The sequence below is a fragment of the Haliotis asinina genome, chromosome 1 (genome assembly GCF_037392515.1).
Source record: "Haliotis asinina isolate JCU_RB_2024 chromosome 1, JCU_Hal_asi_v2, whole genome shotgun sequence".
NCBI classification, from domain to species: domain Eukaryota; kingdom Metazoa; phylum Mollusca; class Gastropoda; order Lepetellida; family Haliotidae; genus Haliotis; species Haliotis asinina.
Window position 1 is genome coordinate 34,129,654 of NC_090280.1, and position 27,674 is coordinate 34,157,327.

General features: G+C 37.3%; 2 protein-coding genes across 5 annotated transcripts; one reads left to right on the forward strand and one right to left on the reverse strand.

The window, feature by feature from the left end:
* Positions 1-9,687: 9,687 nt before the first annotated feature.
* Positions 9,688-20,453, reverse strand: LOC137290590 (uncharacterized). Of its 4 annotated transcripts, none has more exons than XM_067821636.1 (19): positions 20,270-20,453; positions 17,412-17,559; positions 17,236-17,330; positions 16,867-16,983; positions 15,167-15,436; positions 14,928-15,056; positions 14,178-14,258; positions 13,804-13,860; positions 13,601-13,639; positions 13,381-13,413; positions 13,172-13,213; positions 12,769-12,807; positions 12,428-12,457; positions 12,267-12,305; positions 11,012-11,073; positions 10,499-10,601; positions 10,229-10,313; positions 10,013-10,082; positions 9,688-9,921 (listed from the first exon to the last, which is right to left on the reverse strand). In XM_067821636.1, the coding sequence occupies exons 1-19, from the start codon at positions 20,396-20,398 to the stop codon at positions 9,915-9,917; spliced, it is 1,575 nt and encodes a 524-aa protein (XP_067677737.1). In that variant the 5' UTR covers positions 20,399-20,453; the 3' UTR covers positions 9,688-9,914. The 4 variants fall into 4 exon arrangements, with proteins under 4 accessions (XP_067677737.1, XP_067677755.1, XP_067677763.1 ...); XM_067821654.1 differs by lacking the exon at positions 20,270-20,453 and adding an exon at positions 17,780-17,879; XM_067821662.1 differs by lacking the exon at positions 20,270-20,453 and adding an exon at positions 17,722-17,756.
* A 656-nt stretch (positions 20,454-21,109) lies between these two features.
* Positions 21,110-27,406, forward strand: LOC137271978 (uncharacterized). Its single transcript, XM_067804359.1, has 13 exons — positions 21,110-21,173; positions 21,928-21,999; positions 22,217-22,291; positions 22,495-22,551; positions 23,023-23,082; positions 23,462-23,768; positions 23,925-24,050; positions 24,267-24,441; positions 24,609-24,733; positions 24,897-25,026; positions 25,512-25,634; positions 25,787-26,407; positions 26,575-27,406. The coding sequence occupies exons 6-13, from the start codon at positions 23,560-23,562 to the stop codon at positions 26,617-26,619; spliced, it is 1,554 nt and encodes a 517-aa protein (XP_067660460.1). The 5' UTR covers positions 21,110-21,173; positions 21,928-21,999; positions 22,217-22,291; positions 22,495-22,551; positions 23,023-23,082; positions 23,462-23,559; the 3' UTR covers positions 26,620-27,406.
* Positions 27,407-27,674: the final 268 nt, after the last annotated feature.

Genomic DNA, 27,674 nt, shown 5'->3' on the forward strand with positions numbered 1-27,674 from the left:
ACGACATAACCCAATGACAGAAAATGCGTTCAAAGTTACTTTGTGATAACATTGCCTGCCTGCCTGCCTGCCTGCCTGCCTGCTTCGTTTGAGGAGACTCTAACACGGTTAAACACCTTACTTCAACCAGTCTTTGAAAAAGTATACCAGGCGCCATTAGAAACGTGTCAAATGAGATATAGCACTTGCAATGAAAAGTTTTCTATATTTCTCTCACTGAGTATATTACAGCAACTCTACAGTAGCAGGGGTTTACCATGGCTTACAAACTGGACGTCAAGGGGACCCCTAATACGGGTCAAGGGGATCCCTAATACGGTCAAAGGGACTTGGTTTGTTTCCATCGCAACTTCGGACAGTTTACTGTATCAGTCGTAATCTTACAATGAATGAATGAATCAATCAATCACTCAATCAATCGCTCAATGCATGAATGAATGGCATGAAGTATATGTCAATGAATGAAAGAAATTAAAGAAATAAGTACGTATGTGAATGAATGAAAGAATAAATGATACACCACGGCCAACTCTTCCCAAACATGCTAAAGAATGCAAAACTATCGTTAGATCGCATGTGTTAACATCAGCTTGTTACAGTCTCCCTGGTCAGACATAACAATTGTCAGACAGGTTAAAACAACAAACTGTCTGGTTGACTGCACGGAGGAGATGACCAAGCCAAGGAAAACACAAGTACACTGTACTCCATACTCTATCATGGTCTTCTTTACTTCTTGAAGATGGACGTTTTCTCACTGTGGTCTATGATGACTTCGGTGAAAGGAAACACAGAATTTATTCACCGTGAAAAGCAGAAAATAGTTGAATCCGCCCACGATTTTATCATAAAACAAAAAGCTTGATGTTTTTTTGTACAGAAAACTAATTAACTTATCAATAAGATTCTCACAATTGCTCAGAGTTTATACAAAGAGGGTCGCATGGTTGTTTAAGTCTGAGTTATAACCATTACACACGGAAGCTGGTCCTTTCTGTATTTTGTGCACAGCATTTATCCGCAGAAGTGGTTTAAACATATTTTTATTTGAAAATGTGATGAAATCGGGATAGGTGAACAAGCTAAGAAGCTTATATTAACGCCGCTCCAGTACACTGAAGTGTTCCATTGGGTGGACATATAACATACAGCTATTGGTAGGTGTTGGTTATCCCTAGTAACCAAGTCAGTTGCTGCAGAAGATCGTATTACATCTAGCTTCTCTTATATTCAATATATATGCATAGATCATAATCACTGAAAACGGTCACTTTTTAAATGAAGTGATGTAATGAGCTGAGAATATTACTATTTATTACGTCATTCAATGCACCATTGTCGTATAAAGTTGTTTTAACATCATATCCTTTAGTATAAAAATACATAGTTGACCTGAGATTCGTATAGTTGTGACAATTAAGGGGATAGTGGCGAACTTCTTCGTTATCATGACCACATGAACACTTGGATGTTTCCGATATGTGCCGCTTATATCTGTCCGCGTTTAGATCCGTACAGCCGAGCTTGAGGCGACAGTGAATGATTTGACAGAATCTCGTTCCAGCGCTGAAATCAAAGCAGTTAAGAGTTTTTGGTGGGTTTATCATCGTTCTAAATTGACTGAGGGAAACAGCATTAACACATCCATCAAGCAATGAATTCCACGACTTAATCGCACTTGGCAAAAATGATTGTGAACATCTTTGTGTTCTACAGTTAATACTTTGAATAGAAGTACTTTTCCTAAGATTATAGTTGCTTTGTTCAAATACTCTTCCTGGTACAAGGTTGTTCAAGTAGACTGGAGTCAGACAATTATACATTTTATAGAACGTTATGAGCTTAGAGCGGTGTCGTCTTTCTTTCAGTGTATTATAATCGGTTTCCCTGTATAGTTTATCATGACTTGTGCCACTAACCGCGCCGCATATCGACCGTAAAGCGTCTAAATGCAGGTTCTCCAGTACGTTTGCCTGTTCAATCGTGCAAATACACCAGACATGACTGCAGTAGTCAAAAAGTGGTAAGGATTTATATAAGGTGTTTAGAGTTGAGGAATAATCATAGATTTTCCTTTTAAACGAATTATTGTTCTGTACGGGTTCTGTTATACTGGGAAATATCGAGCAGTGGTCACTACATATGGGATCTAATACACCAGAATCTCTGAAAACGTCGACGAAGGATACAAATATTAAGTCGATCAACGTTTTGCTATTTTGGGTTATCCTAGTAGGATTTCTTATTATTTGCCGAAGGCGGTAGTAACTTCCTATATAGTCTATTTTTTATTATTACACTTAAGAATATCAATATTAAAATCACCGGTTATGATTGTCTGCATATTAAGATCAACTGCGTTATCTATGATTCATTAATCAAGCTCCAAATTCGGAGCTCCTATCAGATAGTTTCTTGTTTTACATTTAATTCGTATCCATAGTGCCTCAAGCCCGACTACATCCAAATCATTCATTAAAGAAGCACAAATAGTGTCTTTCAGCGGAAGTAAATTACGTAACCATCGATAGTCACACGTACCATAGATGCATGGACAGATTTTCGATTCTACGATCGATTAATTGCTATAGGAGAAACAATTGCAATCCAGCGATAGTTCGATTCATCGATAGAGCACTATTAACCTGACAATGCATAGAGAGGAACTAATTTTAAAAATATTTATGTCATCTCTTCTAGGTCACTAGTTTTGTAGATCAGTTTATAATGCACGTGTCTACCAATATCATTCACACAAATCTGGAACACTTGTAAGACCAGAATTGTACCATGAGGCCCCGAGACCCAATCGATAAATGTTACAGAGCCTTCCTGGTAATATGAAGATCCCGAAAAGTATTGGCATTGTCGTGCTCAGTTAATTCAGGGTGGATCAGTGATCGTGTGGACAGTGGTCGTGACTAATGGGTAAAATAGTACACATACTAGGTGCTCCTTATAAGCCTGGGTATCTTAAACGTATAAACAACTAAAGTACAGTTTACCATATTTGAACCGCGAGTTTGAGTGTTCTTTATATTCGGGTTTCGGCATTTGAATCCCGAATTTGAATATCTTTTTCAGATTCGGTATTCGAATCGAGAATGTGATTTTTTGTTCACATTCGGAATTATGGGGAACAGTGTCAATATACATTACCTCACCCCTTCAAATGTAATTTATAGGTGTTCCTTTGAGCAATGGTTTTACTTTGGTTTGAACTTATCGGTGGTCTGAATTTTGAGCTTGATAAAAAAGGAAAATGTTATGAATTTAATATCATTTCCTTTAGCACAGGCATCTAGACGCTCACTCAGTTAGATACATTGGGTTTCTGGTCACTAAATTTGTTGTTTATGGACACGAACCCGGGCTCTCAAATTTTCTGGTCGAGCAATATACTGTGCTAAACAGCCTGAGCATGTTATGACATATATATTCTCCCAGAAAGAAACGCATAATGAAAATTGCAATGCCATGTAGCAATGAAATTAAACGTGATTCGTTTTAGAAAAGGGTTTGCTCTGTTTGTGAGTTCTATGGTGTTTATGTCTTGAAACATCACAACAAAACGCATCATCCGTAAAATACCCGACGGAGTTTTTAGCAGCAGAGCGGGCGTGTGGTGTCACAGAATACACAATTCACATGCAATGCACGTGAAAGTTAGAGATCAAATAGTCACAATGAGGGGTATAAAAGGTTGACCGCAGTCTGTCGATTCTTCACTGTATTTGTAATATTGTTGACGAACGGAACACGCCACGCCTAGGTGAAGCCAACCGTCACATCACCATTGGTCTCTTTGAAGCTTCTTTCTGGACGCTGTATTGTATCTTTTCTGCTTTCATCCCCTACATTTCTGAGTAATGGACACCGAAGAGGTTAAACTATTCCCGCCGTGTTTTTGTTCTTCCGCAATGATTCCTGAATGCAAAATGCAATACGCAGACACGTACAGTGTCTGCTCGTGCGTGGACCCAAGTTGACTGATCTCATTATTGACGTCAACATAAGATTTCGCGAATTCAATATTTGTATCTGATCTAAAAGGAATCTATCGATTTTCTATTATATATAACACCTGACACGTTGATTATCGCTGTTATCTGACATAAAAACAATACCTAGAAATATTCTATGTCTTCGTGCCGTTTAATGACAAACACATCAACGCGCATCACTGAAACACAAAAATATATTTGCAGTGACAAGCCTTCGAATAATGCACTAAGAAGTGTTGTACATCGTCACGGTAACCAAGAATATGGCTTGCAGTTACCCGTTCGGTTAGTGCCAATCAGCAGCTCAGCTGTTCAAAGGCTCTCTGTTTTTTCCCCGACCCTATGTCAGTCTCATACACGGCGCATCATATTTTCAATCTTCCTGGGATCATTCAACTCTTGCAGCCACTGGGTGTCAATCTCAATAACAGGTCGTATTACCAATCTCAACACCTTGGGGTCATGCAACCTTTGCTACCATTAGGCGCACCGAGTTAATGTGGCTTGCCCATTCTCACGAGATACCCATTCACAGATGAGACACATGTTGCTCTGTCCGCATTTAGGCGTTCAGGCGTATTCAGTATATTCGTTATTATAGGTCTTTATGACATTTTTAAATGAGCTATTACACAGCCTTCCTAACAACAACAATAATAATCCATTCATATTGCGCGTTTATCCATGTACATTGCATGCTGACATATTACACCCTGTCAAAGAGTAGAGAACACTCGCTGTTGAGAATACAACCGGTCGCCTGTCAGGCGCTTAAGGTTCAAATTCAGACTACCATATTATATTGGGTACCGAATTTTACTGCAGGGTGGACAGAAGAAATTTCGAGCTGTCATTTGCCTACGGCGAGGCCACAAGGGTCCTGTGCGCTTCGTTGTCGGGGCAGGACTGAAGTCCCAGAAACTCTCAGGAGTCAAGCTGCCGACCGTGACTCCGCGAAAACCGTTTCTTAAAGGTCACATGCAACCAGAAAATCGAACATAAATAAAACACATTTATCACTTATTCATGACGTATAATATACATTGCCGCTTGTGAAAAAACAAATAAACGAAATTATAGGCGTACAATCGTGATTCAAAGGTGCAATATTTTGTACTTGGGCTCACTTCCCACGAAACGAAGCCCACGGGAGACCGAACCCAGTCATAGCGGGTGGATGTGCACTCAAGTGTAACGACGGCTTCCGATTGGCTGGTTCATTTGCTGTTACGCTGAGGGCTCATTGTGTGTACAGAGAGATAATCTGTTTGATTGGCATTTTAGAAGTATGGCGAGTCACAAGAAAGTAAGATTCTTTATTGATAACAACTTATTTTATTGTACTTGATGTGTCGTTTCAGCAGCGATTCATATACCGTTGTCAAACATAGTCTGGAAGAAGTTGTTATACATAAAGAATGTATATAGAGATGTCGGGTTTTGTAAATTCATATTCTCTGAAGTTGCGTTCGATCCAATAAAAAATCGTCTCAGTAGAGATGGTGAATTACTGCGTAGCTTGAAACTGTCATTCGTCCAAGTACAAACCAGGACTTAAAACTGACAAGAGCTTGCACCAGTTTCCGTCAGATCCAGTCATCCGAGAAAAATGGATGTAGTTTGTTTGCAACCCACAGACATAAAAACACGTCATATGTACATGTGTTTGCATTTTGCCTAATTACATAATTTAGTGAATCGTTTGAACTCCGATTTTGCTGGCTTTTTTTCATCCCGTTTGTTTTCAACTTTATAGGTTGAATTGGCATTTTTGATGATTTGTTTCGGTAAGTGTATACCGAAAGGTATCAGAATCTGCAAAGTTGTGTTTTTCGTTGCATGTGGCCTTTAACTTTCAACTAACTGTCACCTAAGCTCTCCGCATAGAACCACACACCCCTAACTGTACTGTACATATTAAACTATCGCACAAAAGAAAGTTATTACCGACTACACGTGGCTAAAAAATGACTCATATGAGATTTATGAATCAGATATTTTTTCACAAACCGAAATCATTTTCCAATAAGTTGACTGAAGATTCTTTGCAATGGTGACCTAGTATTTGTCACAATTCATTAGAAAAGGAAAGTGTCAAGAGGTCAATATTACAAATCACACAAATCAGAGTTCATTAAAGAAGAGTATAAAGAGGCACACAATGATACAGGAATAACGACACGTCATCAGTGGCAACAGTGACCATCCTGGCCATACATAAACGCCAACACCCGTCCCATCATTGACGTCGTCATCCTAATGAGTTAACCAGTTGCCTTGCTTTTGAGCAACAACTCGTGACGCTTTCTTTACAGGACAAATCATTGTGTACTAATATATATTCTGCCAGAATTAGAGTTATCAATTTTAGCATCACCAACTACTCATGTAAGTATTTCTCGTCTAAGGTCACAAGATCGCTGCAATTCCTACACATCGATTAATGAACGAATAAAGTGTAAACCCGGTGGTTTACTTTTACCGAGAAGTGCCATTTTCACCTCCTTTATGGTCAAACCCGAGGCAAAGAGTAAGTGAGTGACTTGAACTTGTACACTACTTTTAGCAACATTAGAATAATTTCAGGGAACACCAGAAATATTCTTCAAAGATTGTACTTAAGTGGGGAATCGAACCTGGGCCTTCTGAGTGACAAACGAACATTTTAATCGCTGGAAACCCAACGCTTCGCGATTATTTACAGACCGCCGCCATATTGCTGGAATTTTATCGTTAGTTAGGTCGGTTGGGTGGTAAAAACGTTGTCTCATGACGTCGCGGAAAAGGGTTCGATTCCCCTCATGGGTGCAATGTGTGACGCCCATTGCATCGCAGCTCGATTATGTTGCCGATTACGTTTCTCGGTAAGGGTATTCGAACCCAAGAACCCAGGCTACTGATACAATGACTAAACACTGCGAAAAGACTTATTCAGGGCATCTGACATGGTTCATGAAACATATGTTATACAGACCCATCTGTTCCTCTGCCTTCATGAAAGGTAATATTAATCATCGGTTCATGGTCATATCTAGACTAGTAAATCTCCACAAAAATCAAAAAGGACAAAACCATGCTTGATAACGTTGTTCGAACCTCTACTGAAACGTCCCTCTCACTGCAATGAAGGAATTGTTCATCCATGTATTGGTATCTGTCCACACTGCTAATATATCTCAAGGAAGAAAATCCGACTTACCTGTTTGTGAGGCCGCTCCGTATTACTGCCGCCGCGACTAACGGGTACGTTGTTCCAAAGCGTCAAGCTAGCCGGCTCTTCTGTCAACACAGACAGTTGTAACGTGCGCTCACATCCTCGCTGAAGTCCGATCGAGCTGGCGCTATATTCGTTCGATCATGTGAGAGACAATGTGAGCTAGAACGGCATATAGGTGGTGCTGTCGTGTATAGCGAAACAAATACGTAACGCTGACAAGATTATTGCCATGAGTGTCAGGGAATGATGAAGCTCAATGAAAATTGGCGAATACTTAACACTTTTTACACCAAAACGTAACTGTTCCTAACTGTACGATGTATGTACATGCTTTTCAGAAAGATGACTCATGATTCTATGTAGTGCAAAGCTCTAATTCAATGTGTAACACACAATACTAATTATGTATTGGCCTATATAGCACAAATAGAATGTAATAATATAGCAATTATTCAATGTAATTTACAGGATCGATTCAACGTAACTTTGCACGAATGCAACGTACTGCATACCACTAATTCAGTGTAGTAATGTAATAATACAGCAATTATTCAATATAACACATACCACTGATTCAGTTTAATATAGTGAATGAATTCCATGTAGCCAATTGCAGGAATATCAATGTAATACATAGCAAGGCTTAACAGTCACATATGTAGATACAAATACATGTAATATATAACAGGAACTTGTTGTAGCATATGGCACAAATCTACTGTGATCGATAAAAAAATTCAATGTTATATACAGCGCGAATTTACTGCAATATATATCTCTAATTCAAAGGAATTTATAGCATGAATCTACTGTGATATATAGCACCAATTCAATGTAATATATATCACGAATCTCCTGTAATCTATAACACTTATTTCATGTAATATATAGCACGAATCTACTGAAATATAAAACACTAATTCAATGGCATATATAACACGAACATACTGTAACATGCAACACAAATTAATCAACGTAATGCATGGCAAGAGTCCACTGTAATCTAGAACACTATTTTATTTTAACACATAGCACGAAGCTACTGTAATATATAACACTAATTCAGTGTCATATATAGTGTTACATGTATGTATGTGTTCACTCGGAATACCCTAAAGAGCAGTTCCTTCACCCTGCCTTGTTGATTTCAGCAATCCATATTTGTCGTAAGAAGTGTTTACTGTTCGCGTGGTCAAGCTGCCTGACTTGGTTGTTTCCTGGTGATGTAGTAATATAAACACAGGACAGCCATTTCCGAATAGATTTAGATATTATCCCATACACCATGTCTCAGATATGCTGCAAACGGTAAAGATTAGGACTCATGTAAACGTGAGGTATGCCAGGGGGTGCTTAACTAAGTACCTTGTGCATATGATACAATCTCGATGTAGCCATACACATATTCTAGTATTAATCACTTTCATATTCAGTATGAGCCAACTATACAAGTAAACCATTACAGGACACCCTTTCACCTGTTCCTGTGTGAACCGGTAATTGGTTCTTGAAAGTCTTTCTTGTCATGCACAAAACGGGATCTTGTGAAACAGTCCAGGAAGCTGAAGCCAACCTTGTGTGATTCCCCTGTGAGTGTCTTATTACCGACACACATACACTGATAAATTCTTTATATTATGTGGATTGATTTTCAAAACAATTGTTCCACCACACCATAGAGAATTAATTAGGAACATACAAGTGTTGACGTGGTTGTATTTTACTCCATCACTCTCTGATCTTTATCATAATCGAGGCATTCTTTTTTGTATGCTGGATCTGAAAACCTTACACAGTCATTTAATGGGGAACGTTTTTTGAGAGATATATCCGATAAAGGCTTCTGTGGGTGGGTTCTGACAATTCACCTGCTCTAGTGAGTGGGTGAGTGGATGTAGTTTTAAGGCTGGGCGGGACAACTTAGGAATGGCCAGCCAGTCCTAACTTGACACACAGAAGGAAGCATGCTACAAAAACATTTTTTATATCATTGGAAAGATCTCGAGGAGATGAATCCAAAAATATAATGTGCAAGTGTGTTCTTGTGTTCATAAGCTCACAAATTGGCTTTAAAAATGCATTTCTGCAGAAATTTCTGGCAGAAATTTTTTTTTCAGCAGAAATTTCTGGCAGAATTTTTTTTTCAGCAGAAATTTCTGGCAGAATTTTTTTTTTTCTGCAGAAATTTTTTCTACATACATTTATTTATTTATTTATGATATGGTCTATGTGCCTCTGTTGCTTCTTTAGTCACTCTAACTGGACAATGGTACACTGCATATGTATATGGCAGATGCATAACATGTGAAACCTCATATGTGACTTTCACAAATTTACCAGCCATTTCATGAGGCCAACCAAATAAAGAATTACTTGGTGAAATCCAACAATTCACTCAAGATGAGAAATATTATCATTGAACCCAGATTTAACATCAGTAATGGGGAAAAAATAACACAAGCAAGATTGTATCACATAATTCCATGTATTCCTTCATGACCAAGTTACATATGCTTCACATGTATATATTAAACATACACATTAACAATGGTTCGACAGGTTACAAGAATTACATACGAATAATTAAACTTATGTAGGTGAGGGAGAAATAATCATGACATCTATCTTTAAATAGCAAAAGGCACCACTTCAGTGATTCATTCCGTCTCTGTACTTCAGAACTTGAGATTCTCTCAGGGTCTGAAAAAAAATCAAAGATTTATGACAGCTTATTTTAATATGTAATGGAGTGGATTCATATTGTATAAGATGACATAATCTGATTACTTACGTTATCTTATCAATATACTTGAAATGAATTCTTTTCTTTGTCTTGTCATTGAATTCAATCCGCACATATTCTGAAAAAAAAAAAATCAAAAACACAATGAGTCTTTTCACTTCATTTATAAATACATTCAACATGCTTTAGAAATTATTAGACACAATGTAATAAATATGAATCATAATTTGAATAAATAGGCTATTTATGTAGTGTCAGAAATACCTCCATCAACATGCTCGACATGGCCAGGATATCGAGCAGCTCTGTGCACCAACCATGGAGCCTCAACTTTGTCACCAGACTTCAACTAAAGGAAACATGTACAATGTATATTCATTCTCATAGGATATCACAAAGTGTAAAACATCACAGTGAAAATCACAAGCAAAACAAATATGTAGCTTGTTCACAGCTCTTAAGTTTAATGTGATAAAATCATTAACATGTACAGTGAGAGGGAATTCAATGCATTACACTCAAACGTGTACATACCTCAAACCTAACATTCCTTGTTGGGAGCCACTCATCCATGTCATAACCAGTCCAGTGTATTTTAACTCTTTCCCTCTGTACCAATAATACTTTGGCTTTATACCTGTTTTTCATCAAGCGGAAAAGAGTTATGATTTATGGAAATAAGAAGGTTCACACAAATATTTAACTTCACTGTTTCATTTCAACTTGAAAATGCTCCACTGACATATTCCTGGTTTCATATTTAGTCGATATGACAGCAAAAGAAAGCTTATGCATGTTCATAAAGTACTAACATTTAAGTCCTATCAACTCAAACCACTAAAACTTTCTACCTGAAAAAGTTAACACCTCTTTTCATTTTCAATTCTGAAATGTTCATATCCTTCTTGAACAATAACTTACACTACAGACCAGAGCTCAAGTAACTACTACATAAGAAATGAAGTAACTGTAGTAATAACCAGGGAGGTGAGAGTGATATTTGAGAATGTGAAACTTCCTTGAACAATCATAACAATAATAACATACCAGAAGCCGTCATTCTCTAATGCCTCCACAGTCAGTCCAACCTTGAACTTGCAGGGGGCCATCTGTGGGCAAAATATCCATGATATACATGGTTAGTACAATGGACTAGTCAGCTAACTGTCTTTTTTTAGTTGTTTTCAGAGTTTCTCAGTTAATAATTCACCTAGCAATATCTTTCACACAAGTTGCTTGAAACACTGATACTGGTGAGCCATAATATATATATACTGGGTGTTGGGTGACAGTAAGTCACAGCTAATAGAACCAATACACCACACAACACTGATACAGCGTTGTCTGTCATTGAACCATGAATTTCTTTTTCCAAGTTCTTATCTGTCATCTGCATATTGGCAGTTATGTACAGTAGGGGATGATTAGAGTGCAAACAAGGGATTTATCAGGCTGTCATCTGGATGCACTATGCTATAAAAAAAGTCCTATAGTTGTTACTGACCATGGACAGTTCTTCAACAGGCATGAGGGGGATATTTCGGTTGCTATAGAACTAACATGTTCATTCATATGTTGCATAATTCCATATCTGCACAGCATAATCCACTTGTCCACCATTACAAGAGTATGTCACCTCTGACCCAGTTTACCTCAGACCCTCCATGAAATGTCACCAGATGTTATGCAGTTGTGATGAAACATGTCCAGGGGTTCAAAAATTGTTCAAAGCCACTTCCCACTTGGCAAATAACTTTTTGAAAGTAACTTGTAACGAATTTGCTCTGATTTCTTATTTCATGATGATGTAAATAAGAAAGAATACATCAACGTGGCATTGGATGTTATTGTTAACTGGCCTATTTATCGAAGAAGGATAACTTGAATTATCATTGCCCCATTCTTAGCAGATATGAAATGAAATCCAAGTTTATTTTCAGTTTCAAACCATAAGTGGAAATTATCTAGTGGCCGACAAAGAAGTAAGTCATTATCTGATTGTCCGAAATGAAAACTGACTTATACTGTGTGTCGGGCAATGGGATTTTTAAACCCCTGATGTTAACTGCACTGAGTCACAATATATGTTACCTGCACTGGTGCAGTCCAACAATGGATTGATTGAGTATGGTTTTAGGTCATTTTTACCAATATTCCAGCAATATCATTGCGGGGGACACCACAAATGGGCTTCACACATTGTACCCATGAGGGGAATGTAACCCAGGTCATCAGTTCATGAGCAAATGCTTTAACCACTAGGCTACCCAGAAAATCCTCATACATGTACAAACTAACTCACCTCTTTATTGTGTCTCCTCTTTTGCAAATAGGACTCAGCCTGAAAGTAAATGTTGTTTTACATAAGAATCATATCAGTGACAACCTACTGGTATTCACCTGTTACAAAAAGTAGGCCTTTTAGCAGTACATCAATATATTTATCAACATTTATCAACTTACCATTTCCTCAGTTTCTGCAATCCTTGATGCCTGAAAATATATTTATCCACATGTTATTTGTCCATCTTATAGAAGAACATTGTGATAAGAGCTAACTAAAGCAGTGTTAAACCATTTGTCTTAAAAAAATACAGGAACATCTTGGATAAAATAAAAATTAATATATAGTTGAAAGCATCATTAATTCAACTCTCAGCGTACATTCATATTCAATATATATGTATGTATGTATGTATGTATGTATGTATGTATGTATGTATGTGTATGCATGCATGCATGCATGTATGTATATATATATATATATTATTCAACAATGCCTGTTAAAGGAGTCTATAACTTACCTTTTCAGGTGCTTTTTTCTTCAAGCTTGTTTGTAGATTCTGTTAAAGAAAATGTAATACTTTAAGAATATGAATGACATCATTGTTGTTTTAATATCACTCCATAATTTACCAGACATTCATACTTGTTTGTTTAACTACTAAAATTTCACTGGCACGTTTAATCAGAACACAGCAGAAAATGAACAAATCCCAAAAAATGAAAGACCATGTTTGCTGTTCTTCATTAGTGGTGTTACAGTGTTACGGTTAACCTAAATATTTGCAAAGTAAATAGCACAATAGATCTAGTTATTCTAGCCCAGATTTTTATGACTGGCATGTGCATGTCCATCATAATCAAATTACTAGTCGATCATTAAACATTTTGTCTATTATTACTAAATATATTAAGAATAATTACCTTTCTACCATTTCTTGATGCTCTTCCCTTGTAAGGTATCACCTGAAACGACGACATAAACACTGCATGAACTGCATTTTCAGGCCAGAAAGAAACATAAACTGGATTAAGTGTATCATAACTTGCATCATTTAAATTCAGTTTATATTGACAAACCATGAGTGTCTCCCTGACATTTAACATGCAAAATAAGAATCTGAAATACTTACTGGAAGCTCTGAACTTTCCACGCCAGGGACATTCTAATGAAAACAAACAGATACATTTTACCATAGTTGCCAATAAAATTAGCCTCAGATCAATCAGTGCCAGTTTATATAAGCAGGGAGTTGAAATCATTTCAGACACAACAGCAGGAAGAAGATTGTCATTAAGAGTAAACAATAATATGAAATTTATGATGTGGTACGAGTGGGCTGACCAACTAACCTCCAGACGTTCCCGTGCCGATTCCTCATGAAGTAAATCCTGCAAAATGGGAAAATTCTGTCAAAAATGCTAATTATTCAGAAATGATATCATTTCTTCTGAGTGATACAGCCCCAACAAAATAATCCATTTTTCTGATCTTTATTCACATTAAATCATGTTAGCTGACATGTTTTCATTGAGAAGGAATAACTGTAACTCACCTGAACTAGGGTTATTTGAAAGTCGTGGTCATCATCACTATCATTGAATGCATACACCTATGAACAAGGAAATAAATAGTTTACAGTGGGCATTATTATGTATAGTTTAAAAAAGATATAATATCAAAGAGAAAATTAGTTACAAGGCATCTTCAAAGTTCCTGGAATATTACTGGGTGTGCATTGAACAACCAACAACTGATACAAGTGACATGACAATACATAATACACAAGCACTCATAATTCATCTGGTGGGCATGTTGTCATGACTTGATGCAACATTTTGAAACCTTGAGAAGACATGACAGGACGGTGTTCAATTAAAAGTCATTATTGACTTAAGATATTCAGTCCAATTACAAACTTATCCTCACATCAGGCTCAGGCAATCTCTCTGCCTCTTGCAAAGTTTCTTTACTCCGATGCTGTTGTAACTGCTGTGATTTCTCTTTTCTCTGGAAGTGGCAATTGTATTTCCAGATTAGGTATTCTTCCATGTTTTTTTTTTTCAAATTTCCTGTAATGGTTGTTATTGCACACACAAAAATGGAGAAATGTGTAATTCTCTGATGTATATTCATAACTTTGAACAAGCTTGTAGTGTTTATGTTATATAAATTTAATGACAAAACCAACCATGTGAAAAATATTGAAAAATATTGTTAATGTAAACAAGTGCTCTAAAACTGTTTTACTTTGAGAAAATATGGTCAACTGCTTGGTTGTTTCATTGCTGCGACCAATCTTCAATTACTTTAATCCATCAGGTCACCACCAGTGTTATCAAAAATGATACACAATCAAGAATGACACACAATCATCAAAGTCACAGATTCTCACAACCCAAAGTCTTTAGTGACCCTAATTGACCTGCATACGCTTCTGGGGACTATTTGTAAGCATGATCAGACATTGGGAAAGAGAACTTTGACAATAGACCATTTTAAGATCACTAGACATTTCCTTGACAAATGCCATTGTATCAATAGTAAAGCTCAAACTTTTAAAGGGCCATGTTGTATTCTAATGTGCAAAATGTCCCATGTCCCCTGCCTTTCCCAATCCCTGCATGATTCCCAAACGAATCAGAAGAATGAATGAACATTTACACAAGTGAACCATACCATCTTATCCAGTTCCTGTCTTAGAAATAGGTTCTGCGTCCTCAGCTCCTCAATCAGTCTGTCCTTTTCTTTCAGTTGTTCTTTTAATACCAATACATCAATAGCTGTGTCCTGACTGATTGCAGCTCCCTTCAAATACAACATACACATCAATTTATTCTAATGCCACTTGACACATAACCATATGAAGTTAACTGAAGGAATTTATTCAAATGTCAGATCTGATTCTGTTCTGTTACCTTGTTTGCTTGTTTAATTTGTTTCAGTTGAAGATTGAATTCTTCTTTGGAGATTTCACTATTTCTGAATTCTGTCAATTTTCTGTAAAGGGTTGCCTCATCTTTGAATGAAACAGTCTCCAAGAACAGACATGTGTTCACTTTAGTATGTTTCTGCTCCTTAAGTTTGCCAAGGCTGAATAAGTCGATGATCTCAAGGATGAGGCGATAGCATCTGTCGGATGTTGCAGCTACTGCAAGGTGAACTTTGAAACGACCACCGAAATGATGCTGGAAAGGGACAATTAGAAAAGTCCAACATTAAAAAACAATGGATGCATATATTTAAACAGGGAGCCTATATAAAGGGGGAGAAGAAACTCCTCGAAAAGCCACTGAATGTATGTCTCGGGGCGTTACCAGTGTAGCCAATATGGTGGCAGTGTAGTATTTAAGACTGAGCCCGGTTTATTTTCAACAGCTGATTAAGTTTGCTGAGTGTTGTAACAACTGAAATCCTACATGCAGAAGATTTTGTCACTTGTCCCTTCACTTCAAGTCAAATAATTGGTATTAGTGTCGTATTAGGACAGTAGATTTGTAGTAAAGTTTCAACTCGGTATGTTATAGCTCACTGGCTTCTATTCTCGATCCACTGCGAAGATAAACTCAGTTGTCCCGATAAAAACTTCTTTCACACTTTCGTTTAATCTTTAGAGGAAAAAATTCCTTTAGCTAAAAGGTATTTGCAAGTAATAGTGGCAGTTTTATCACTTAAAAATTGTTAGGGTGTAACTGAGGTGTGTGAAAAATATGAGATTTCGCCGATCTGTTCTGATCCGCCACTGAAATGCTACACGAGATTGTTTGAGTGTTTCTAGTAATTACTTCAAAAACATCTTTCACATACACATTTATTTCTTATGTGGGGAATATACTTGAGATGTGTTTGCAAGTAAAAGTGATAGTTTCATAATCTAAAACAAAATGTTAGGGTATTTGAGGTGTGTGAAAGATATGACATATTGCCGATCTGATCTGATTTGTCATTGATGCCTGAGGGCTATAGTTCCATAACTTCTTTCTTTCTTGTTGATCTAATTATTTGACAAAACTGGAAAGGTGTTTTAGAATGCTTTGTGACAGTTTTATAATTTAATTTTGAGGGCAGTGTGACAGTGTCAGTTAACATTTTGTCAATGTCAATTCCATTCCCCACATGCAATAAGATATCTGAATTAATTATTAATGTAAACAAAAATGTCTCAAAGTAGCTTTTTTAAAAGGACAGCTCATGTTAACACATGTGTTCTCACGATATTTTTGCTTTCTTTAACATGTTTTGAGAGTGAAGGCCACAGTGTATCATTTATGCTTTCATTCATTCACATATGTACTTCTTTCTTTTATTCTTTTTCTTTCTTTCTTTAATTCATTCACATAATTCTTGGTCTTAATTCTTACTAGAATTCATTCATTCATTCATTGTAAAATTCTGACTGATACAATAAAGTGGCTGAAGTTCTGTTGCGGTGGGAACAAGCCAAATCACTGTGTGTTGGAGCATGACGAGGCACATGTTAATTAGTACATATGGTAAAGAAAGCAAGCGAGTGACCTATCCCTGTTGTACAGTATCCCTGATTTAAAGGATGAAGAACACGAAAAAAGGACAACAATAGAGTATAAGTGAACTGCTTCATGCTCTTAGTGACACTTACAAGTGATGGATCTGTAGGTTTCAAGGTTGCTTGGCACTGTTTTCTCCATTTCATATCTGCACCGCCAAGAGGGGCTGTCTCACTTTTCCCTGATCTTGGGTGAAGGTTACGAAAAGCCTGGATAAAATAATAATGCAACATTTTACACACTATGCAATCGTTAGTCCAGGAAGTATGTTTGGTCTATTGTATATAGATTTAAAGGGTGGGGACTTATCTAAAAATTTGTTAAACCATCGTAGGGATGTGATAAGGATCCCATACCTAATTTGGCAGCACTGGACTGTAGAATGTATTGACATTGCATTAAAAGGGGTTCTCAGTTTTGAAATAAAAACATGAAAAACTTACCATTAACGAATCACTTACCATTACTGTAGCTTTGAAATTTAGGGGTTCTACATCTGTAGGAGAGGTTTCTGCAGGAGATGCATCCAGAGCCTGGTTTTGAATCAGGTCAGCTCCTTAAGAAATAGGAGATTAAACTGATAATATTGTAAAGAACTAAATTATAGTTCATTCAAACAAAAATAAATATTTTCTACCTTGATATGTAACTTTATATACACCCATCAACATGTCAAGTGTCTCCAGAAAGTCATCGGAATCTTCTCGTTTGGACAGGTCACTCCATAAGTTGTCAGTAACTGCATACTTGTGTATGGGGCACTCAATGTCGACATCATCATGAAGCTGAAATTAAAATCTTCACATTTAATACATCTACGATAAGAATTAAACTTGTACCTGCACATGCAGGATCACCATCATAAGCACTACAACCTGCGGGCGATGTTGCCCTCTGTTTATACATGTAGGTATGTCGAGTTCTGATGAGTGTTTGTAAACGCCTACTTCAGCAGCGAAAATGTGTTCGTATCCTTTCGTGTTGCCTGTGGAATAAGGAAATGACCTGAAAGTCCGACAGCCTCTTTCGGTGTCCGATGTAAAAGGTTCAGAATGAAAACATGACAAGACTATACACATTCCTGCATTTACGGAAACTTTACGTGTAACTGGAATCCAGAGTAGTTCTTGAGTTTCAAAATAGGAATCGAAAGACGAAAAGAAAATATCTGGTCATCAGTTCTGCTCACATGAAGAGAGAGAGAGAGAGAGCGAAATCCCAGCAAAAGTTATCATATGGCTCACCATTTGTTATTTTGTTATGAGTAAATGTGTTTTGTTATGAGTAAATGATTATTTGCATAATCATTATTTTATATATATATATATCCCATTAAAAGTTATGGCTTGTGGATAATATTACGAGGATGACAGTTGTACTTGGGTAGAATGAATGAATAAATAGAAGTACAACTGTCATTCTCGTAAACATAACTAGAGAGTTACAGTGTTGAACGTCTAACAAGCCATATGTTGAAATAAGAACAATTATGAGAATGTAATTGTTTTCCTGTGAAAAATTAAAGCGTTGTAACTTGATGGTAAAATGGTGGACGGAGTCAAAACATTTTCTGTTTTTCACAGTAAGGTGTTTTCGTGCACTAGGTCATCTCCTCTGTCAGCCCCCACCCCCATTAGGTCGAGTGGAATTGTTTAAACGAACAAGCCCTTTCGACCATGCCAAATAAGCCTCTTAACTCCTCATTTAAACAACATACCTGGCTGGCAAAAAGAGGAAACCCCCATTAAGAAATATCACTCAAAAATAAGGGGTTGGGGGCGGGGAGGGTCACTGATTTTGTACATGACATGCAGGGGGTATAAACATAAGTGACGGGGGGCATACACATTATACACGCGGCCCCATAAAGATTATCATCCCCTACCCCAATCCTGCCCAGGAACGATATGTTTGTAATGAAAGTGACAATACCCAATGAGGTAATTTAATTACCTAGTAATTGCCTCGGCGCCGCATAGACAATTACCATCTTGGGCATACATCTATAACATGTTTTGTTGTTTCAGGTGTCGTACCCGGAACCCTAAAATTTATTTTCCAGATGTCACGGGAAGGATAAAATGTAAATTTCCCGCCAAATCTAAAGATACGGTGACAGGAAGCATTGTCCATGTCGGGTGTAGATAGGTATCGTTTCAAAACATCGTGGTAGTAGATTGAACATTTATATTCTTTGCTTGTTTAGAACTTTATTCAAGTGGCGTTTATACTTCAGATGTATATGAATTATGAAAGCATTAGCGTAATAGTCTCAAGGCATAATCCATGAGTAGATGGATTTCTTTTCAAAACTTTGTTACCCAGCTGGAACAAAACGTTTATGAAAAGTTTTCCAGTAGTTTCATGATGTATTTAAAAAGTTCTTTAAAACGGTATGAAATCGTCCGGAGTAACGTTATGAAAACGTCATCAAGAAACAAAATCCAAAGTTCTACACACCTATGTTTTAGAGCCATTGTTGAAACACTGGCGAAGTTTTCCCTACGTAAAATTGTTATTGAAACTTTAGAAGTGAATAAAAGCATGTCTCCGTTCTCTGCAGGCATGCATATGACGTGAAAATAATGATTATGCAAATACACCTGAACATAAATATTTGTGAAATTTATATGTTTTTGAAAACTGTTCTGAACATTCTGCTAAGCTGAATAAGATGTGTTATAATTACTGATTTTTGTACTATTCCATTTTCTGTAGATCAGATAGTTCTTATAATATTCGTTTACTGCTACGTAGCATGTAAGTTCAGCCTTCCCTGAGTAGACAATTTGCTGACGGACTCAGCAGGGACTAATATCAGGGGATAATATTAAAAGCGAATATGAATGTGTAATGAAGAATGGACGTGAAAATGTGTAAATTACTTGATCTATATTTTTGTATGTTCCCAAATGAAAGAGCGTCCGTGTTAATCCTATTTTCTTTGTAATTTGTCAAAGCCTCAAAGTAGGGCGCGCGCGTTTATTCAGCCATAACATTGCATTGCAGGTACAGTTAAAGGCTAGGCTCCCTGATCCGAGATGCGTCATGATTTTTGCCCTCTCGACAACGAACCGATTCAGATCAATACCAGATGGCGATATTGTTCTTGACCTCAGGCATACATTAAGATTTCTTTACATTGATCCACCAAAGCTATGTTTCATATCTAATGAACTTTCTTGTCACAAATACTTGAAATACTAAATAGTAACATACATCAATAGGAATCACTCCGTGAAGCTTACATATGTTTCTTAAGCATTTATGTTGTTGTTTAATGGCTGTCTCCCCCCCCTCCCCCCACACCCCATCCAGAATTGGCTCTAGTGAAATAACAAAGACACAAAAAAGGCACCCGACGCACAGTACGAAAACGTTTGATTGACTGTTATTTACTTTCCTCTGCATAGAAGTGCCAGTATGAACAAAACAATTTTATACGATATGCTTTGGTAGGCTTTTCTGTAAATCAAGAATACCATATCGCCTCACCTGTATAGTAACTGCAGTAGGTTGCCCAGACGGTTTAACGTTGCTGACGGCACATGGTTCGGGATTGTTGCTGTGGCTGAAATACAAAGTACTGTTTTTCACAGAAAGAGACCAAGTTGCCCGTGCCATAGTGCATATGACTGTTCATGAATGCGTTGTCCGATTCACAGACTACCCGAATATATCCCAGCGGCATGACAATGGTTGTACAGGTGAGGTACTGAAGATTACGTTGATTGAGGAATGTAGGTTTACTCTGCTCAATGCAATTATGGGTTACCATCAGTCAATGCAAACGACACAACAGTGAATCATGGAGAAGGTAATTATAAATACCTGGTGCAGCAGCCAAATGTCCGCTCTTTGAAGTTGCCGACAAACAGGACGCATCGTTAATTGGAGTTCGCAAGACAGCGTGTACACAACTTCTCCCCAGATTATGTGGAGATTTACCGTGCGTAAGTCAGGCATGACAGTTTACGAATATGCATCCTCGTGTTTGTTTTGCAATAACAGTAATGGATGCCCCACCTTTCTCATTGTACAGAGGTGATGTGTACATATATATAGTGGCATGAGCAAAGTGGCAGTATTCAGGCTTTGAGAGCGTTCAGTCAGACGGTGAAAAGAGACTTAATTTGTCAAGTCGGCAAACAACTGAAAGAAGTATCGGGGTCCATCACGTAACTATCAGCTCAGCTTCGACGTCGTTGCAATGGGTGAGTGTATCTAATTCTCAAACAACATCTGCAGTATGCTTGCATGGAATTCTTTATAAATTTATAATAAGATCCATTTGACGCTGTGATTCATGATTTTTTTCAACCGTTTACAGATCATACTAACGTCATCACCAGTAAAGAAAGAAACCACCATTCTTCGAAAAGGAAAGGCACAGAAAGAGGTAAGATAAATGTTCAAGGGATAGATTGTTTGAAACGAAATGGATGAATGACTTGAAAAAAAATAACAGTTTAATGCGATGTTTTAAACTGATACTCGGTGTGATTCTCATGGTTTCGTTTCGGACGTTAGTACGGCGCTCATTTTTTACAATTATTCACAACCACAAGACGTGCGAGATATGAACGTTGATTATTGGTTGGTATTGCATCAGATAGCACTCGGTTGCTAACAGGGATACCATGTAGGGGAAGGTGGACGTCGAGGGTGACGCAGAGGTGTCAACTATTGGGCAGTGGAGGCAGGTTTACTAGACGCTATCTCGGTTGAGTAGTGGTTGATCAAAGTCTTAAATTTCGAAAGAGATTCAGGTAGTACTATATTTTCTACTGGAAATACCAATACAGATGAAAAAGGTGCACGTTAAGTATAGGATAACACAACCGTAGAGAACGTAACCAGAAATACGTTTCAAGGATTAATTAGCAAATACTAATGAAATGGTGAAGCAAATGCGCAAAATGCTGAGATCTGTGTCAGCTGGCCACAATGCTTATTCATTACCTGCAATACACAAGCAGGTGTGTCACGGCTGATACAGGTGGTTGTATGGTGAAATACACACCTGCCCAAATGAATGAAATAAAGTATCTTTTGACAGGATTGAATCAATATGCTTCATGTTTTCAACAAATTTAATGAAAGAATTGTATACTGACATTTATTGAAATAATAATAATTTTATTTTTTCATAGGAGGCCAAACAGTGAAAAGAAGACTGGTCAAATTTGAAGATTTGACAAGTGGGACAGATAAAAAATTCACGGGTATGTTCATCCAGCAAGTCAGTATTTATCTTGTCAATGTGGGTCCAGTTTCTAAATTTGTTTCAGTCCATCATTTAGGGCCCATGCCACAACTACTTTTGACTGAACTTTTTTCATATGGATGTATTAGCATGTATCAGCTTAAGAGGCATGTATTTAAAATTGTTGGTTTATGCAGAATGACTTTTTTCTAATCATTCTTTCAATCATTACATAGGAGGCCAAAAACCTGTGACGAGAAGACTGGTCAAATTTGAAGATTTGTCAAGTGGGCCAGGATTACTTTCCTCAGGTTTGTTCATTAATTTCAACAGAGATGTCAGTAAGTTGTCGACCTGACACTGCTGCAGGTATTTTCAGTTTTTTAACGGGCAAAGGCAGGTAAAGCAAATTTGATTTCTAGCCTTGTGTAGTTTTAGAGGCTGGGGGTGTGCTTTGTATCAGAGGGAGAATATAATTTTTACAAGTAAATAATGATATATTTTTTCTTTCTAGGAGCAGAAAAGACCCCACCATTTCTGAGTCAGACAGCTGTTGACACTGCAATCCAAGGTATCATTTTTAGTGCCATTGCACAACAGACATGAATCGAAACCAAAAACATGATGTATATCATTGATCATGCAATTCAACTTTCTATCATTGTGCCTGTATATAGAAAATGTAGACGTGGCACACAGTTCATTCCAAGCACAAAAAAGGGACTGAGTTCATTGGAAATGCATGAAATGTGTATGAATGTTATCATGAAGAGAAACTATGCCAAAAATGTTGAAAATATGCCCAAAATATAAACATCAAGATGATTTGCTAGTGTTTAGGGTTTATTGCATATCAGCAGATTTTTGGCTAGAGTGATGCCTGTTTTGTCTTCACCAACCCATGCATGTCAGTAGGCTGACCTACTTGACAGGCGAAGATAATACTCAGTCATTAGTGTCCTTGTTCTGTGTGAACTGCTTGAATATTATGGAGTGTGTCAAAACAAAGCAAACAATAATTTTCTGTAATGTTTTATTTCAGTGGCACAATGTTCAAGAGAGGAACCATATTCTGACAGACAGCCCTTGAGATCTGGTCCGAGTGAGTGTACAATTAATCTTCTGTAAAGGGTTTCAGTGGTTGTTTTAGTTTTTATTGACATAACGCACTATTGTAGCTAACTGTTCCGCCTGCAAACATGTATAGATATTCTTTGAAAACCTCAATATTCGAGAGATTTATCATAACTGGAGAGAATAAATCTGCTAGCAGCCATGAATGAAGCAGTTTCTGGTCTTAATGTGGTGATCATGTATGTTCAATATGGATATTTCTTGACTGTATATTTTCACTGAATGGATAACATATATATGCCATGTTGGGGAATCAGGGTCATTTATGATAGAAAATTGAAGGAATATAGAAGGACATCAGGCTGGACATTTCTTCAGATATAGTTAACATTAAAAATATTTTGCAGGGGAGAGGTCAAAGAGATGCGGACAACGAGAACAAAAGGCACTAACATCACAAGACATTAGAGAAGCTCAGGTCACCAAGTGCTGTGTGAAACAGTGCATGAAGAAACTGTCTTTTGATGTTATCTACCAACTCAGATTGTCATTTTGGAGGAAGACCCAAACCAAACAGAGCTGCTTCATCAACAGCCACTTGAGAGCTATCTTCAGATACCAAGAAGAAAGACTGTCAGATGTTTTCTTCACCCTTGAAGGACATGAAGTTTGCAGCGTTTGTTGGTGTACTGTTTTCAAGATCAGTAAAACCAGGTAAGTTTGGCATAATTGTTTAAGGTATTCATGTCAGGAGGAAGAAAATACTCATTTCTCATGAATTTCTTCGGTATACTAAGTGATGATATTTGTTTAGGTAGGGATTGTGTTAAGTATAATGTTGTGATTCATAAATGAAATTTATTTTTAAAGATTTTTTCATCATGGGAGAGCTGTGAAGGACTGTCTACCACCAAAGGTTGATCAAAGATGTGATCAAAACTATGATTCACAGACGTACCTGGAGGCTAAAGTGTGGCTGGATCAGTATTTCAAAAGGTTTGTTTGCATGTACATTTCTAAAGCATCATCATGTCATCTGTATTATTATTTGTGGTTATATTTTTATGACAGGATCTAGTGTGTGGATATACTATGTTGATAACTCAAATCAAATCAGTGCAAACTGTCTCTTGTTCTTCCTTTCCCTTACTATGTCCAAGGGTCATGAGCAATTTTGTCACTGACAGGCAAAATATTTTTTTATGTTGACAGACATGGAGACCACATGCCACACAAGACTGAAGTCCAGCTGCCATCATGCCTTACAAAGAGGCAAGTCTTTGACACCTATGTTGAAGACACCATTGATCAGGACAAGCCGCGGATTGGGTACAGTCGTTTTAAGGAGCTCTGGAGGGAGTTCTTCTCATATGTGAAAATACTGAAGGTAAATAGGGTATACCAACTTGTCAAGATGTATTTGATTCATATTACTTCAAATAGCTACTGTGATACCCCTGTAATTTTTCAGTATGTGCACCATGTTCTCACAGCGTGAAGTGTTATAGTGTAAAAGATCACGATGATGTTGAAACTGTTTACTTCTTGTTCCAGGCAAAGGATTTCACACAATGCACTCTGTGCATCTTATACAGAGATGCACTACAGAGAAAAAACTTGGGAAAGGGAGAAGTGACGACCTTGAAAGAAGCCAAACAGGGACACTTAGCTTTGCAAAGGTTTGTTATTTCTGTAATAATCAGTGAAAATGTAGTCTCAGAAATGGATGATTTTGCATCATAAGATATTAAACATGAGAGCCACACACTGCTTTGTGTTTGTTTACAGGTTCAGTGTATGCAAGTATGTTGTTTTCATATTCTAACTGTTTTGTGTTTGTAGACTACTTAGAGAGAAATATTATAAACATGGGGATAAGGCAAAGAGGTCACCATCTAAGTATGTGTCCCTCATCATAGACAACATGGACCAAAACAAGACGAACCTTCCTGTATTCCCAGAACAATCAAAGGTATGTGTGATATATTGAATCACAGGCGACTTTAATCATTCAACAACTGACACTCTCATTTCAAAAGCTAAATATAATGAATTTGTCCTAGTTAATGTATCTATCTTGTGTTATGAATGTTGATATATTTCCTGAAAATACTAGTATTTGACAGGTATTACAGTACAATAATTTTCAAACATTTCAGATTGATGGCAGCCTGGCACATGTCAAGCACCACGTGACAGGTGTTGTCGATCATGGGAACCAGTCAACCCATGCTGTTGTCTGGAATACATGCATTCCAGGTGATGCAAATGTGACTTGCACAGTGCTTCTGTATGTCCTCAGTAGAATTGCACAGGTAATACTACTATATATCTTCAGTATGAGTCATTGCCTAATTAATCAAGAAACATTTTAAGTTGTAGTTTCACATTTGTTCCTGCACAAATACTTTAAAATGGTATCTAATTCATTTACTGCAAACATTTACTACATTTCAGCTGAACCAAGGACATCTACCGGAAACTCTGTATTTGCAAGCTGACAATTGGCCCAAAGATAACAAGAACAAGACCCTCCTGTATTTTTTGGCATTGTTAGTTAAATTGAAAATCTTCAAAAAGGTATGTGTTTACTTATACTTACTTATTTACATACTAGTACAGTTTTGGAATGCATGCAATAGAGAGGATCTTTAATATTCTTTATTAGAATCTCAGCAGATTTCAAATAATCCAAACTTGAATGTGTGTTTATTAGTGGTACTCTTTTCCAGGTGAAACTTTCATTTCTTATGGTGGGGCACACCCATGAAGATGTGGACCAGCTGTTCAGCGTCTTTGCAAGGGAGCTAAGACAAAGACGTGCTGCAACATGTGAGGCTCTCCTACAAGTTCTTGCCAGCAGCAGCAACCCCAAACCCACTGCAACTGCACTAGATGGTGTCTGGGACATGAGACAGTTGTTTAGCAACTGTGATTCCCCTAAAGGACACAAGGAAGCACATGTGTTTGTGTTCCGAATGGAAGGGCCCTCAGTTTCCATGTTGTACAAAGATTGGCCTCTGAAAAGTGAAATGTACAGAAAGGTGATATTAGATTTCCAGGTTGACCTGTCAACACTGACACCTGTAACGCTAAACAAGGACAGGGTAGATGACACGTGTAAAACCATGGAGAGAGACTTGCCCAAATGGGTGTCATCTGCAAGGTTGTCTGAAGAGGAGGGCTTGTGGTGGGCGTCCTACATTAGGAAGATGGGGGACATTCACACACCAGCCATCAAGCTGTCCCACTTCAAGCCATTCATGCCTGCCCCAAGGGAAGAGAACACCCTCCCAAGGAATGTGCAAGAGGCATTAGAGCGAAGCAATGAGAAAATGCAGAAGCTATCAAAGGTATTGCGTTATAATTTTTAAGAATACATTGTAATCTGTTGTACATTGAATGTTAAAAACATCCAAACATCAAGATGAATTGTAAACTTGTTAAACAGCTAAGCTTGTACTGATTTTCACTTGTTTTTGTATGTCAGTTCTTATTATCCTAACTTTTTCCTTTGCAGGTATCACTTACAAAGCATCGAAGGCAAGCCTCAGCACAGCTCTAAGATCTGGCCTGTTGATGATGTAAATATGCATAGGCAATGTATATATATGCACAGAACATTTTTCTTTGTATAACCACAAGCTATTTTTCCTCACTGTTGATCTCTTTCATTTACCCCAAAGTAGATTTGCAGATTTTTGGCATTTACATTTTTCCTGGTTTACGGACAAATAATTTATACATTTTGGCATCCATCAAACAGGTCTTGAAGTGGTGCCTTTAGCAGTTGGTAGATTTTTGGCTTTTATATTTTTCATGATTTCCATGGAGGCAATTAGCACATAGTCACTTTAAATGCCAGATGACTGCCAGATGATGTGATCTTTCAAATACAAGGGGCCAGGGAGATTTGTCATGTTCTGATGACCCATGGAATTGTTGTTCAGTCTGATATTGGCATTGATATCTCCTTGTAAATATCCCTGTCTAGGAATAGACATAATGGACTATAATGGTTATAAATTTACTTCTTTTCATGAAATTGTCAGGTGTTTGGATATACTTATAGATCCTACTTATTGATCAAGTTGTGCTTGAGGTGTAGATTGTACATCTCATTGGTGTAATGGTTTGAATGCAAAATTTCATTAAAAAAGTAACACAGTATTGTTAAAACTGTCCCATGATACTTTATACATTTTACTTCTGATGACATTAAACTGTTACTATAATCTTTGGATATTCAGATCTAAAGTAATGAAGAAATAACTGAGACTGAAGCTCATTACAAAAAGTCACAAAAGTACTGATGTCTGCACAAGAAATCTTTGTATTTTTATATATGTCCCTCACCCTACGATATATGTAAGTTTCATTATATATTGATATGGTTTGTCCAAGGGTTAAATTTCTGTTCTTTTGTTACATACACCAAAGGGTTGTTTAATGTTTGGAATATATACAAGTGTAGCATGTGTAACCTTGTTGTCTATGGCATTTATGAAGCAATACATGCAATTGTTTTACGACCTTGTTTGTGTTATATTTCCCCGTTACTGATGTTAAATCTGGGTTCAATGATAATATTTCTCATCTTGAGTGAATTGTTGGATTTCA

Coding starts and splice junctions, on each gene's coding strand:
- LOC137290590 (XM_067821636.1), bottom strand. CDS start 20,398: ATGGCACGGGCAACTTGGTCTCTTTCTGTGAAAAACAGTACTTTGTAT. Junction 12,306..12,427: donor TTGCAGAAACTGAGGAAATG/GTAAGTTGATAA, acceptor ATTTACTTTCAG/GCTGAGTCCTATTTGCAAAA. Junction 10,083..10,228: donor TGTCGAGCATGTTGATGGAG/GTATTTCTGACA, acceptor TTTTTTTTTCAG/AATATGTGCGGATTGAATTC.
- LOC137271978 (XM_067804359.1), top strand. CDS start 23,560: ATGAAGAAACTGTCTTTTGATGTTATCTACCAACTCAGATTGTCATTT. Junction 24,051..24,266: donor CTGGATCAGTATTTCAAAAG/GTTTGTTTGCAT, acceptor TTATGTTGACAG/ACATGGAGACCACATGCCAC. Junction 24,734..24,896: donor GGACACTTAGCTTTGCAAAG/GTTTGTTATTTC, acceptor TTGTGTTTGTAG/ACTACTTAGAGAGAAATATT.